General features: G+C 53.1%; 1 protein-coding gene across 2 annotated transcripts in view; it reads left to right on the forward strand.

Moving 5' to 3' along the window:
* DPP6 (dipeptidyl-peptidase 6) overlaps window positions 1-10,088 on the forward strand; it is a 588,928-nt gene extending 578,840 nt beyond the window's left edge. For both annotated transcript variants that reach the window (XM_011941531.1, XM_011941532.1), the window contains 5 exons: window positions 1,537-1,648; window positions 3,545-3,603; window positions 5,131-5,203; window positions 5,311-5,384; window positions 8,158-10,088. In XM_011941531.1, coding sequence (XP_011796921.1) covers window positions 1,537-1,648; window positions 3,545-3,603; window positions 5,131-5,203; window positions 5,311-5,384; window positions 8,158-8,304 — 465 coding nt within the window. In that variant the 3' untranslated portion in view covers window positions 8,305-10,088. The remainder of the gene's footprint in view (window positions 1-1,536; window positions 1,649-3,544; window positions 3,604-5,130; window positions 5,204-5,310; window positions 5,385-8,157) is intronic.
* Window positions 10,089-15,571: the final 5,483 nt, after the last annotated feature.

Raw genomic sequence — 15,571 nt, forward strand, 5'->3', positions numbered from 1 at the left:
AGACTCACATACACATGCATGCTCACCCATACACATGCTCACACGTTCACACACGTTCACATATACACATGCTCACCCATACATGTGCTCACCCATACACAAGCACACACACACATATACATACACTCACACACACAATTACATACACCTGCTCGCACATACACACATGCTCACACACACGATTACATACACATGTTCACACATACATGCTCAAACATGATTACATACACATGCTCACACACATGCTCACCCATACACATGCTCACACACTTTCACACACACGTTCACACATTACATACACATGCTCACCCATACATGTGCTCACCCATACACATGCACACACATACACTCACACACACAATTACATACACCTGCTCACACACACATGCTCACACACACGATTACATACACATGTTCACACATACACGCTCAAACGTGATTACATACACATGCTCACACACATGCTCACACGCTCATACACTCAATTACATACACCTGCTCACACACACGATGACATACACATGCTCACACATACACACGTTCACACATGCTCATACACACGTACATGCTCACATATACATGCTCACACACGCACATATGCTCACACACAGGCACACGTGATCACACAGGCTTGCACAAGTTTTCACATATGCTCCTACACATGCTCACATACATGCTCTCACATACATGTACATGCACACACAATATTACACACATGCTTACACATGTGCTTATACACATACACCCATGCACATGTTCACACGTTTATACACACACATCACACATACACCCATATACTCACACATTCACACACATGCTGCCACATGCTCTGTCACACATACCTGACACAGTTCCTTGCTGTACCCTGGTTCCCTCGGGGTCTTCCCTTTGGGGGCTGCAGCTCGTCTGAGCATCCAGCCTTGAAGGCATCGAGCAGGCGAGGACGTAGCACTTTTCTCTGGGGAGGCCTGCACTGCAGTATGGCTTCCTCATCCCCACCGAGGGCAGGGCAGGGCAGGAGTCTAGGACTTACCTGAATATAGAATACCTGGGAGCGTCCTTCTCATGTCGGCCCTGTGCTGAGTATGTGCAGACCAGGACTTGCGTCCTAAGCCACTTGTTGGCCCCTCCCTCAGAATCGTGTGCAATGGCTTGGCCTCGCCCATAGACAAGGGAGGCAGCAAGAAATGCCGTAGAGAGACGCTGAGCAGGAAGGACAGCACCTTACGCCTGTGCAGTCCGCACTTACCTTTCCAATTCGCCGTCGCATTTCATCCTCACGTCCTTGACACCAAGGCCCAGAAGCGGAGAAGGCGCACATCACATCATGTGCCCATCGCATAATGCTGAGTTGGAAGGGAGTTGGCCTTTCATCTCTTGTTACTGCTGCGTAAACAACTTTCCAAGTGACACATTTTGTAAAACGAGAGAACCTGCATGGAACTGGCTGCTCTGGGGCTGTCTCCCTGCCCGAGGCTGTTTCATGCTGAGTTACCGCCAGGACTCCGAACTGTCTCCTTTCTGCCTTCTCTCCAGGATTACGGTGGCTACCTGAGTACCTACATCCTCCCAGCGAAGGGAGAAAATCAAGACCAGACGTTCACCTGCGGCTCTGCTCTCTCTCCAATAACAGACTTCAAACTCTACGGTAAATAGCCCCGCAGAACCAAGCGCAGGACCCCACCCGCGCTCCACCCCGCCCCAACCCCTCCCTGCGTGGCCCCACAGCCTTCCCTTCCGCACCACCGTCCCTCTAACCATAGGCGCCTCCAGTCCACAGTCGCCATCTTGGGCTGACGGAAGAACCCGGGGAAGCAGAGGGAAGGGTCTCAGATGATATGTTTTGAATGAAAGTGGTCAACCCCCAGATGCCTACAAATCACATCGCAATGAAGAAGACCACCAGTGGGAAACAGCTAGTGCTCCGCGAGCAGCAGTGGGGCGAGGAAGCCGGGGTGCGCAGGAGGGGAGCAGGTGCCGCAGGCTCTGCCGGGCCGCCCTCATTCTCTGCTCCCAGAATCCGGATAGGGCCCTGCCCTGAGTTCCATTCCTGGGCATGGGTATTTGGTGAGCAGGTGCTACTGGATAAAGAAGGGATGGTTGAGAGGGAATTGCCACCGGAGAGCGATTCAGCAGAGGTCCCCGTGGCTCAGCTCTGCCTTCCTATCTCCCTGGTCATGCAAACGGCACCTGGCCAGCACCTGTCCTCAGAGAGTATGGCTTTCCATGGGCACAAGGCAGAGACGGGGTCCGGGTGACCTACCGTGGGGACCAGATGGAGATGAGCCCCCCCAGGTGTGGGAACCAGATCTCTGTCCAGGCACAGAAGGGCTTTGCTGTGTTTGGGGGCTCCAGGCCCCCGCATTCTCCTCCTTATGATCACCTAACCTTTTTTCTCTGAATGGGAGTGGCTCTGTGACCTGAATCCATTTCTTAGAATATACAGAGAGGTCTTTTCTGTGACTCTGAGAACTTGCATTCAGGTCAGGGCTCCGTGGCAGCCAGGCTGTTCGCTCCAGCTGTCCCCACCCTAAGCAGCGCTGGCAAGTGAGGTGGAAATGGAGGGGCTTCCTGCTGCTGGCCCACTGCAGCCCTGCCGGAGCCTGACATTCCCTGCGAGTTAGAGGAACGAGTCCAGCCCCCATTGCCACACCTAGCCCCAGCCCTGCTATGCTGTAGACACCGCCCAGCAGGGCAGGGACCACGGTGGGCCCAGCAGCCTCCTGGCTGGTGCAGCCAAGTCTCCCGACACCTTCACAATGGGCTCGCTCCAGTGCAAATTTCAACTCATAATTATACAGGAACTCTCCTGGTCCAAAATGTGAATCATGTAAGAGGACTTTTTCCTCGGGAATGCGAGTGGCACCTTCAAGTTGAGTGAGACTTTCTTAATTCTTTCACCATGCTGTTTCAGATTTGTCTGATTCAAACGCACATAAAAGCTGCCATCGTGGCTTGATGGCTCACTGTGCCCAAAACCAGCCAGTCCAGTCCTCTTCATTGTCTCCCGGGCACCCTCAGGCTTACCCTGCAGGCTGGAGACACTGTGCAGAACCCTTTCCCCCCTCGGCCTGGGAGAATCCCTCACACTCCTCCTGTCGCCCAGCTGTGACCGCAGGGCCTCATGCAGAACCAAGAGCAGGGATGTGCCTGGACTTTTAAAAAAATAAGTAAATCTTGATGGAAATGTGCTCTCTTACCACCCATGCCCTTCCTAAGTGTTGAAGGAGGAGGTTATCCTATTTATTTAGGAATCAGATGAACTGGGTTTTGCTTAATTCAGGTTCTGTGGTACTGATGAAAATTGTCACACTGGCACTTACACACGTTAAGATTCCTGTTGTACTGTCTGAGGCCCCTTGTAAAGACCCAAATGACTTAGGTGGTGTTTTCAAACAACCAACAATCTGCCACGCAAGTGACAAGTGGGGATGAGCCTGAACCCCCTCCCCACACCTGGCCCAGGGCCCTCCCTCGAGCTTGGGGGCTGCGCTCACAGGGCCTGGAAACCAGAGGTAACCTCCCTCCCTTTGCTTCCATGCAGCCTCTGCATTTTCCGAGAGGTACTTGGGCCTCCACGGACTTGACAACAGAGCGTACGAGGTATGTTTGGGCACAACTAAAGAATATGATGAGACCAGTCAGCCTCTGCCACAGTCTTCAACCCCGCCCTGGCTGTATGGCCCACTGTGCCTTCCCCAGCCCCACCAGAACCAAAGTCCACTCAGAATCCTCCAAAGGATCCTTCCACCAGACCGTGGCTTGAGGTTCACATGGCCTCTCTGGGTTCCACCTGATTTCCCATTATAGGACTTGAGGGATGAGGAAGAATGTAAGAGGGTATTTGATGGGGGTGTCAGTTCCAGCGTCCACAGATACCTGCCATGCACAGGACTCCTGGCTCTCGCTACAACCAGAGCTGTGCTCCTGGGGGAGAGTGAGCTTTTTTTTTTTTTTCTTTTCTTTTTGAGATGGAGTTTTGCTCCATCTCCCAGGCTGGAGAGCAGTGGCATGATCTCGGCTCACTGCAACCTCTGCCTCCCAGGTTCAAGCAATTCTCCTGTCTCAGCCTCCCGAGTAGCTTGGATTATAGGCGCATGCTGCCACGCCCAGCTAATTTTTGTATTTTTAGTAGAGACGGGGGTTTCACCATGTTGGTCAGGCTGGTCTCGATCTCCTGACCTCAGGCGATCCACCCACCTCGGCCTCCCAAAGTGCTGGGACTACAGGTGTGAGCCACCACGCCTGGCCTGAAAGTGAGCTCTTGACTGAGGAGCAGAAAGCCTCTCTGATGCGACCGCCTGAGTCAGACATGTTGATTTGGTGCAGCTGTCAGACACCGCGTTTCTCCAGCTGTGTGCAGGGAGGGAGGCCAGAGCTCCCGGCCGAGGCAGCACTGCGTTTTCAGAGTGGAAACTTGGACAAAGGAACTGAGTCCATCCAGGCAGTCAGCTCCCTGTGGTTCCAGGTGAAATGATGGCCCTCTGAGGCTACCTGGAGTTGGCGGAAACTCTTCCTTTTTCCCTTCCTCTCTTCCACCCCCTCCTCTTCCAAAAAGGGAGTTAATGTGGGAGAAAGCTGGGTGTATTAGTCCATTTTCATGCTGCTGATAAAGACATACCCGACACTGGGCAGTTTACAGAGGAAATAGGTTTAGTGGAGAACTTACAGTTCCACGTGGCTGGGGAAGCCTCACAATCACGGCTGAAGGCAAGGAGGAGCAGGTCTCATCTTATATGGATGGCAGCAGGCAAAGAGAAAGCGTGCGCAGGGCAACTCTGCCTTACAAAGTCATCAGCTCTCGTGAGATTTATTCACTATCATGAGAACAGCACAGGAAAGGCCCACTCCCATGATTCATTCATCTCCCACTGGGTCCCTCCCACAACTTGTGGGCATTATGGGAGCTACAAGATGAGATTTGGGTGGGGACACACCCAAGTCAAACCGTATCACTGGGCTTCTGAGCTCTGCCCTGCATTTCTTTACATATATGAGGCATCCCGGTTCTCCAGGAACTTAGTGTTTTCAATACACTTCACCTACCTTCTCAGTCAGGTTTCCAAGCAGAACACCTGGCTTCCCGCAGTGCAGCCCCCTAACTCTGTCCCCTTGCCCCTGCATGTGCAGATGACCAAGGTAGCCCATCGAGTCTCCGCGCTGGAAGAACAGCAGTTCCTGATCATTCATCCCACTGCTGATGGTAAGGACCGAAAATGTTAATTCACTGTGTATCTGGTAAGAACCTCCTCGTTGATGGCACCATGGGTTTTAACAAACGTCTTCCTCTCTCTCTTTTTTTTTGAACAGAAAAAATTCATTTCCAGCATACAGCAGAACTCATTACACAACTAATTAGGGGAAAGGCTAATTACAGCTTACAGGTACAGTACCCATGTTCCTCTGTTTTGAACCTGGAGCAAGACATTCGTTTCATGGAGAAAGACCTGACGGGTGTTCAGGGCTTTCCACTGCAGCAGACACACCTATGCTGTGGCGGTCGGTGATGAGCAGGGTCCCAGCAGGTTGGAAAATCAGCACATGCTCAGCATTTTCTTGTAATTAATGATAGCTCCGCTCTGTACTTCAGCCAGGTTTAAATCCCTTTAGGACAACCGCCACCCTGTACTCCCACCCCAGCCCCGCTCCCCTCCTCTGGGCAGTGAGCAGAACCAAGCCAGCACCCGCCCCACCCAGCAGTGTGGCTGGGGCTATCCCGGTGTGGGGAGTGGGACTGTTGTCCTGGGTTGGTGAGAGAGGTGCTGGTGGGCCCTGAGCCTTGCCCCACTGCTTCCCTCTGACCAACACCACACATTACTACACACTGGCAGGATGTCCTGGGGCCATCTGTAGCTGGGAAGGAGTGAAAGAGGGGTGCCCTTCCCAGAACTGAGCCCACTTTCCCAGAACCAACCCATGGCCTATCCAACAGCATCAAGTGCTGACCCAGCCACCCCAAACCTGGGCTCTTCCCAGTGATGCACAGGGCTGTCTCTGGAAACTTCTGCCATTTCCTTCCTGCCCTCTGCTCCTTTGGTGAAGCAGGTATGACCCAGTGGTCTCTTCAGGTCTGAGATGAACGGGATCGCTCCTTGGAGACAAATGACAGGCACCCTGCCTCCCTCAGAGAGCTCTTGCCCTGGGCTGACCACCGCCTTGGCCTCCAGCATCCCTGCCTGTGGGAGGGAGGGACCACATGTGGGCTTGATTAGGCAGGGAGAGCTCCAACCAGCAGGGAGTTGGACCCCAGTGTGGATGAAGAGGGGCAGAAGGATGCGGTTACAGCACCCTCGAGTTTCCTTGTGAAAGACGTTCAGATTTCAGATTTTTTCATAGTGAGTGTGGCAGTTGCATAAGCACACTGACCGTGGAAGCTCCAAAGGTCCATCTGTATGTGCTCGTGTGGGCAACTCCCCAAGATATGGGGTGAGCTGAACCCCCCAGGTACACAGCAGCCTGTATCTCTGCAGGCTCCATGGGTATCAGGGAGTGGGACCCACCTGGGGACAGGCGTGTGGGCACAGCAAAGGCCTTCACAGGCACCCCATGCATCTGGAGCCAGGCCCAGCCCCAGGTAAGAGCACAAGAGATGGGGCCTGAGGCAGGAGGGGAAAGCTTCCTGCTCCATACCTCTTGAACTACTTGATGTTTTAATGATACCTCATAGCCTAATGACAGCATTAATAAATCATTCAAAATAAAGGTGAATTTTACCCTACAAGAAAATACAAGGAAAGCAGAAAGAGGTAGTCTAGTGTCACAGAAAAATGTGGGTTTTGGGTTGGATGCAGTGGCTCACACCTGTAACCCCAGCACTTTGGGAGGCTGAGGTATGGGGATTGCTTGAGCTCAGGAGTTTGAGACCAGCCTGGGTGACACAGCAAGACCCCATCTCTACAGAAAGTTTTTAGAAAATAGCCAGACCTAGCGGTGTGTACCTGTGGTCCCAGCTACACAGGAGGCTGAAGTGGGAGAATCACTTGAGCCCAGGAGGCTGAGGCTGCAGTGAGCTGTGATCACACCATGGCATTCCAGCCTGGGCAACAGAGTGAGACTCTGTCTGAAAAAATGAAAGATAAAAATAAGATGCAGGCTTTGAATTCCCGCATGTGTCCAGATGGTTCACGGTGCTCCTAGGAGATGGTGGTGTCACTGCACTGGCAGTAGAAATATTAGCCACCATCCTGTTGGCATCTGGGACTGAACAAGCCTCCATTCCAGGCCTTGCTCTAAGCACATCGTGGCTGTAAGATCGTTTAATTCTCACAAAGTGTTATGAGCTGGAGTCTACTGCGATTATCCTCCCCACCCGGCATACCTGGAATCCCAGGCTCAGGCAAGTTACCCGTCCACAGTCACAGAGGAAGTGAGTGGCCAAGATGCAAAATCCGTGGGGCGGGCCTGTGGGCACCCCGGGCAGCACGCAGCCCTTCCGCGGGAGTTTCCCACATTCAGAGTGTAACTGAGAGAGCACAGGAGCGTAATGGCGCGATCTCGGCTCAGGGCAACTCTGCCTCCTGAGTTCAAGTGATTCTCCTGCCTCAGCCTCCCGAGTAGCTGAGACTACAGGTGTGCCCCACCACGTCCGGCTAATTTTTATATTTTTAGTAGAGACGGGGTTTCATCATGTTGGCCAGGTTGGTCTTGAACTCCTGACCTCAAGTGATCCTCCTGCCTCGGCCTCCCAAAGCACTGAGATTACAGGCATTAAATTCTTTCCATTTTCTTTTCAGAGCCTGACACCCTGAAAACCTGGGCTGCAGCTCTGTAGTCCCCAAGCTTGTATCCATGTTGCAAATTCAAGCAAGCAGATCCAGAGTCTAGAGTGTTGAAGGAAGAACTTCCCAAATTTTTCACCCAGTTTCCACTGTGCCTGGCGAGGGACAGGCACCCAGGGGAGTGGCGGTGTTTGAAGGCTGGTTGGCTTCATGAATGGGTGCTGCATTTCCACACTAGGGGAGGGCCCCCTCTGACTGGGACAGCCAGGCAAAACTCCCAGCTTCCATCAGGAGTGACATGGTTAGGAAACTCACTTCATCAACTAAAATCCAGCCCTGGACAGGACCCAGGTTTCACTGGGCTCCATACCTTCCGTGCGTTCCCGTCCCATGGGGAGGGTGTTCCGGGGAGAGTAATTTCTCCGTGCCTTCCTTGCAGATTTACCCCGACGAAAGCCATTACTTTCACAGCGCCAGCCTCAAACAGCATCTGTACCGGTCCATCATCAACTTCTTCGTGGAATGCTTCAGGATCCAGGACAAACTGCCCACAGTCACAGCGAAAGAGGACGAGGAGGACGACTAACCTCAGGTCGCTCTAAGCACAAGCGTGGCTCTTTCTACCACCAGATGCAACTGAGGGATTTCCCTGCCCTCCCTCTTCCCTGGGAGGGGCGGGGCGGGGCGGGGCCGGCTGTTCCATAGCATGTGTGTCTCGGATGCCGAAGGCAGTTTTGCTTGGGAAACAAGCTCCTTCCCCGGGGTCATCGCTCACGGCCTCCATGGCACCAGGGACAACTCTGTCCCCGCAGCAGCGCCTCCTGCTGGCGCCCGAGAGACCGGCACGCCGCGGCCCCTCCCCCGAGGAACCGAGCAAAGGATGGTGGCGCCAAAGCCCACGCCAGCCCGCAGAACACCGGCCCCTAGATTCCAGCCACCCAGCGGAAGCATGAGACCCGCCCACTAGCCTCTGTGTTCCCGTTCGCAGCATCACACCCTGTCTCATGTCACAGTGCCACAGACACAGCAGTTACAGCACAATTGTTCAGCAGTGCGCGTTCATAGATGGGCTTGCTACGTCCTGTAATTAGGACATTCAACAGGGTGAGGGGCTACAAGAAAACCCTTTTCTGTACAAAGTCTTACTGTAGCTACGCTAATGGTTAGCCTGATAGAATTAACTCGTATTTTTCTATGGTTTTAACCTGATGCTCCAGTGTCTCCGTCACGGGGTGGTTTTGCTGTTTTTGGTTTGGCTTTGTTTTGCTCTCCTTTCTCCAGTCCACGTGTAGACTTTGCCCTTGTTTGGATGAAGAAGCAGATCAGAAGTCACTGCTCCCTCCTCAAGGCTGTCTTCAGACGTCTTGGAGACGCTCCTAAACACTGAGGGGGAGGACAGCCAATAGTACCCATTAAAAGAAATACGTACATAAAACCTCTCTCCCACTGACCTGTGCTAGGGCTTGGCTGTAGATGTGCACTGTCTATTTACATCAGTCCTTACAACCATCCTTGTCCTCCTTGGTACGGTATCAAGCTTTTTCCCATGACATTTGGTTAAAAAAAAAAAAAAAAAGACGAAGCGTCAACTCCACCCCCAGGTCTACTGTGTGTGCTCGGGCCACGGGAGTCCTGAGGGTTCTGTGGGCCTGCGCCCTTCCTTCTCCCATCGTGAGGAGAGGCTCCATGACCTTCCTGCCACGAGCAGGAGGTTGATGAAGTGCTATGTTAGCCTTGTAAGATACACTCCCACCAAATGTGCGGCCGGTGTTCCCAGTGTATATTTCATTCTGTTGTATATAAAGGAAGCAATGTGTGTCAGGCCTCTGTGCAGTCAACCCAACCTCCTCCCGCCAGTGCTAACCCCGTGTTGAGCCTGCATGCTGACACTCTGGCTGATCTGGACTCTAGAAGTGCTAGTTTGAAATATATCCATTGCTGTCATTTCCTTTTGAGCTTGTGGACAAGCTGAACGTCAGGACTGACTTCAGCTCCCAGCCCTGCGGGGGTGTCCTTGGCATCCTGTCAGCAGGGGAGATGCGTCCCTGTTGCATTTTGGCATTTGGGGTTTTGGGTTTATCCACACAAGCTCTGAACGTCCATTATAGTTAGGGTGATTGGAAGGTCTCTGTCACCGCGTGTTTTAAAGGTGAGTCACCACCATTTGTGAAAGGACCAATGTGCTGACAAACAGGACCAATCCGAATGATACGTGACTGTGCGTTTGCTATTTCAATGGGCCTGAACGACTACAAAGCCAGCTCGGTCTGGAAGGGGAAGCCAGCTCTGGCCATGACACCTGATCGGAGGGACGTGGGGATGTGGCATGGTAGCGTCTGTTCATCCAAGGAATAAAACATTATTTTACCACTCGGATTGCTCCTTTCTTGCTCATCCTCCACCATCTCACCTTAGAAAGTGTGCAAGGCTTCAGGAGACTTTCAGAGTACTCACAGGGCCCCTCCAAGATGGATGCGTGGTCTCAAGAGCCTGGCGTGTGCCAAATGAAGGTTGCATCTGTGGTAGCAGCAGTCTGGGTAATAGAGAAGGATGCAACCAGTCAAATATATCAAAGCCCCAAATCAATCCAAGAAAATGAAATTGAATTTTGTCTTAGAAGTCTTAAGGTGGAGATGCAGAGCTATTCCCTAACCCCGAGAGTGAAACTGATTCTCAGTGGAAGCCATAGCATTGCCCACTAGAAAACTTTAATTTTTTTTTTTTTTCTTTTTTTTTTTGAGACGGAGTCTCGCCCTGTCACCCAGGCTGGAGTGCTGTGGCCAGATCTCAGCTCACTGCAAGCTCCGCCTCCCGGGTTCACGCCATTCTCCTGCCTCAGCCTCCCGGGTAGCTGGGACTACAGGCGTCGCCACCTCGCCCGGCTAGTGTTTTGTAGTTTTTAGTAGGGACGAGGTTTCACCGTGTTAGCCAGGATGGTCTCGATCTCCTGACCTCGTGATCCACCCGTCTCGGCCTCCCAAAGTGCTGGGATTACAGGCTTGAGCCACTGCGCCCGGCAATTTTTTTTTTTTTTTCTTTGGAGAGATGGGGTTTCACCATGTTGCCCAGGTTGGTCTCGAACTCCTGGCTTCAAGTATTCCTCCTGCCTTGGCCTCCCAAAGTGCTGGGATTATAGGCATGAGCCACCATGCCTGGCCTAGAAAACTTTAGAAAAATGTCTCCATCTTTTGGAAATTTAGCCACTCATTTGCTGTTATCAATGTCTGACGTAAACATGGTCCAGCCTGAAAGCCAAGGGATTGAGTTAATTAATTAATTAATAAATACCCCCCGATCATGGAGCAGCTGCTGCCTCAGAGACAGGGGATCAGTCCCGACAGCCCCGCTGAATTAGCTGATTCTTGTCACCCTGCAGATCAAGAATCACGGAAAGAATGGGGTGGGTGAGGAGAAGGAGTTAAAAAGGAGAAAGAAAGAAAGAATCAAATGCGAAATTAGATTTTTAAAAACCAGACACAGCAGAGGCCATCTAAGTCTAACATACTCATTTCCCCCAAACAGTGTCTCTGTGAACTACCCTGGCCCTCTCCCAGGTCTCATCCCAGAAGGAGGCCAGCGCCCCCATCCCAGCTTTCCATCCCTGCGTCCCTTCCCCCGGACCGGGGCTTGATTTGTGGATAGGAGTTGATGGTTTGCTCCAGAAGGTGCATTTCCCCACTTTGGAAAACACTGAGTGTGGAATGACGAGCTAGGCCTGGCCCTGAGAACAAGCATTGGCTGCAACCTGCAGGGACCACTCTGGTTCCCACTTGGAGAAGCTTTGGTCTTTCCCCAGCTCTAGAATGGCTTTGGGGAGATACCGGTGTGGCCTCATCAGGCCCCTGTAGCTGCGGTTGCTGTGCCTGTCTGGCTCAAACCCCTCACTGCAGCCTTCTCTGTGTGTTCAAACTGCACACGTGTGGCATAGTAGAGCGCTATTTTTGTTTCTCTTTTAATTTCGTTTTCTTTTTCTTCTTTTTTTTTGATAAGGTATCTCTCTCTGTCACCAGACTAGATTGCAGTGGCGTAATCTCAGCTCACTACAACCTCTGTCTCCCTGGTTCAAGTGATTCTCCTGCCTCAGCCTCCCGAGTAGCTGGGACTATAGGCAAGCGCCACCACGCCCAGCTAATTTTTTGCATTTTTAGTAGAGACGGAGTTTCACCATGTTGGCCAGGATGGTCTCGATCTCCTGACCTCGTGATCCACCGACCTCGGTCTCCCAAAGTGCTGGGATTACAGGCGTGAGTCACCACGCCTGGCCTAAATTAGTTTTAATACTGAACTTCCAACCAGGCAGCTATGGAATTCCCAAAGCACCATCAGGCTTCTCAGCACCCAGCTCCAGGTCCACAGCCCGACTCCTGGGCTGCCTGGGGCATCTCTGAGGCCACGGGCCACCAGCTTCACAAAGACGTGCACTTGGGGGCACCTCCATCCCCACTGGCCTGAAAACATGCTCCTTTCCCTCCTGCCTGACCTGACTGTCCTAGAAGCAGTGATTTAAGGGGTTGATTGATTTCAGGAAGCCCCTATTAAAATCCCCCGTCACAGAAGAGCCCAGAAGGACGTTTTCAGAAGCTCCCTTGGCGCTCCCTCCTAGCACACAGCTGTGCGATCACAGGAACAGACGGGCGTCTGGTGAGAGCCTGGATGTGCCCATGGACAAGGGCTAGGCCATAAATCAGGGCAGGGCCCTGACCCGCACCTGCAGACGCTGCCCCAGGGCCAGGCATGGCCTCTGCAGCGGTTGGTCCCAGAGGTCAGGACTTGAGCGGTAAATACCAGCTTCTCTTATTCTCAGCCCTGCTTCTAACTGAAGACCAACTGGGAAAAGCCAAATTCCAATCTCCTTTGAGGCCCTGCTTCTGAGCGCCTCCAGCTGCTCATGCCAGCAGCCTCCAGCCAGAGCATCCCTGGAGCCTCCTTTTCTCCACCATGAAGCCTGCCCACCCCCCTGTCCAAACGCAGGTAAAAGCAGTGAGCCCCTTGCTGGAGAACGCTCTGGATAAGCAGCCTCTGCTCACACTCATTTTGGTGCAGTCTTAGCCTTAGCCGCCATAGTGAAGTCCCATAGACTGGGGGCTTAAATAGCAGGACTTGATTTCTCACAGTGCTACAGTCCAGAAGTCTAAGATCGTGGGGCCAGCACACTCTGTTCCTGGTGAGGGTTCTCTCCCCGGTTTACCGTCGGCCGCCTTCTCCCTCTGTCTGCACGTGGCAGAGTGAGAAGGAGCAAGAGGAAGCAAGAGATTTCCCTGACGTTTCTTCTTACAAGGGCACGAATCCCATCATGGGGCAGCCACACTTAAAACCTCTTCTAACCCTAATCACTTCCCAGATGCTCCATCTCTAGCCATCACACCGGGGGTCAGGGCTTCAACAGTGAATTTGGGGAAACACTTAGCATTCAGTCTGTCACAGGTGGTTTTTGTTTATTTTCACACTGGCATTCCAGGGAGAAAATTGGTGTTCTTTCATTCCAGAGAAGAGTTGCTGAGGGGCCTGTGGGGACTCCGAGGCCAGGAAAGGAGGGTGGCAGAGGAGGCAGACGCAGCCTCGGGAGACTGACCTCCCTGCTGGGGCTCCCCAGGAGTCGAGACAGGCAGATGGACAGCCTTCTAGGGCTGCTCCTGAAGGCCTGGCTTCCCCTCTGCAAACCACAGGCTCCAAAATGGTCATTCTCCATCTGAACTCAGCCAGTGACACTACACAGGGAATCTGAACCCCAGAGAAGGCAAGGAAGTTGCCCCAAACCATGCAGGAAGCGTTCACAGTCCTGCATTCCTTCCCCCCTTTTTCCTTGCTGTGTTTTCTTTAATGATAAACTCACAAGTCCTGGCCTCAGGGCCGTAACAGTAGCCAGCTGCCTTTCTCAGCAGAGTTGGGTGGGGGAGGGGGGGGGGGTCTAGCATGGTCCCTTGGGGTGCTCGTCCTTACCTGTGTGGGTGCCCCAAGCACAGTCTCCAGCCACATGGAGCCCGGTTCGGTGGACGTGGGCGTCCAGATCCAGGCTCTGAGAAAACCACAGAGCTATAGGCCCTTCCAATTCCCGCCCAGCCAGGGATCCTTTCTAGCAATCCTCTTACTGATTGGCTTACCAGCATCTGACGCACGGCCATAAGGTAGCTCTGTGCTGATTTCCAGACTGGAATCGGAAGTGACCACAAGTTCAGGGAGACACGTGAACACACAGAAGAGCAGGGTCAGCCACCCGACTCTGTAACTAACCCCTGCCCAGGAGAAGGTGCATGCCACACACTCAGCACGGGCCTGGCCCACCGTGGGCGTGCCAGCAATGAAGGCCCTGCTGCGCTGCCCACCCAAGTAAAGGGAGCCCCAGAAAGCCACAGCCTTTTTCTGCTTTGTTCACTGCAGAAGCCTCGACACGCAGAACTATGCTCACAATCAGAGGAAAGAGGAGGGTCCCCCCCGGGCCACAGCATCACAGTCTGGGGCTCTGCAGGAAAAGGGTGGATGCTGGTGGGGACCAGAGCTGCCGTGCCTGTGGTTCCCTCGGTGGGAATGTGCTCTGTGCATCCGTCGGGCTGGCTCAGAAGCTCCTGGAAGCCTCTCAACTCGGTGCAGAGCCAGGTGGACAATAAAATGTTTGGGAAAGAGGAGAACCATTTTCAAAATTCTATGAATATATTTAAATCCATTGAAACGTTAAACTTGACATACATTCATTTATCTTCAACCTCTTCATGAGCTCAGTGGAGTAGAGTTCTGTTAGCTTCCATGTGTAAACCACAAGCTTAGGTACTGTAGTATAAAAACATGCACGTCATGAATGAACAGGGGCCGAAAGACCCTCGTGAAACCATCTGAATGCCTAGTCATTTATGGTTGTCTTGTCCACAACTTATTCAACTCCTTTTTTTAGTAGATTGCCCTTACTGAATTTTTCCAAATCACTCGACTTCGTTTTTCTAGGAGTGACACCGTTTTGTTTTTATACTCGCTGTCCAGAGTTTAAGTGGGATTGAATCAAATTCGGCTCCGTGGATAGCACTGTGCTCCACCCAGCGCCCCTCTCAGAGCCCAGGCCCCACCGTGGCTCAGCTCCTGAGCATGTGGGCTGAGCTGCTCCCAGCTGGGCCCTGGGCCAGCCTACCCCGCCTGCAGGGGACCTGCCTGGTTGAAGGTCACAGCCCCGCCCAGGAGTGCCACATGGCCAAGGACTGTGTGACTTTGGATACCAAGACCCAGTCTTGAGACTCTGTCTCAGTTTAGGACAATCTCAGAGGTTATCCCAGCCATAGGGGCTTCAGCTCAAGGCTGAGGTCCTGGGGGACAGGCTGAGGCTGAGGCTCAGGGGCGAGGTCCTGGGGGACAGGCTGAGGCTGAGGCTCAAGGATGACGTCCTGGGGGACAGGCTGAGGCTGAGACTCAAGGATGATGTCCTGGGGGACAGGCTGAGGCTGAGGCTCAGGGGTGAGGTCCTGGGGGACAGGCTGAGGCTGAGGCTCAAAGATGATGTCCTGGGGGACAGGCTGAGGCTGAGGTTCAAGGATGATGTCCTGGGGGACAGGCTGAGGTTGAGGCTGAAGGACGACATCCTGGGGGACAGGCTGAGGCTGAGGCTCAAAGATGACGTCCTGGGGGACAGGCTGAGGCTGAAGGACGACATCCTGGGGGACAGGCTGAGGCTGAGGCTCAAAGATGACGTCCTGGGGGACAGGCTGAGGTTCTAGGACGAGGCCCCCCTCAGCCCCCTGGTGCATCTCCCTAGGGTACTACCAGTGAACCTGCACCAGGCAGCGCTCCCTCAGAGAGTCTCTTTCTAGGGCTCCTAATCTAACCTACGACTGGAGTGAGAAGTATCACTGCAAATGAAATGAAACAGAACA

This window comes from Colobus angolensis, unplaced genomic scaffold (assembly GCF_000951035.1).
Source record: "Colobus angolensis palliatus isolate OR3802 unplaced genomic scaffold, Cang.pa_1.0 Scaffold2, whole genome shotgun sequence".
Classification (NCBI taxonomy): domain Eukaryota; kingdom Metazoa; phylum Chordata; class Mammalia; order Primates; family Cercopithecidae; genus Colobus; species Colobus angolensis.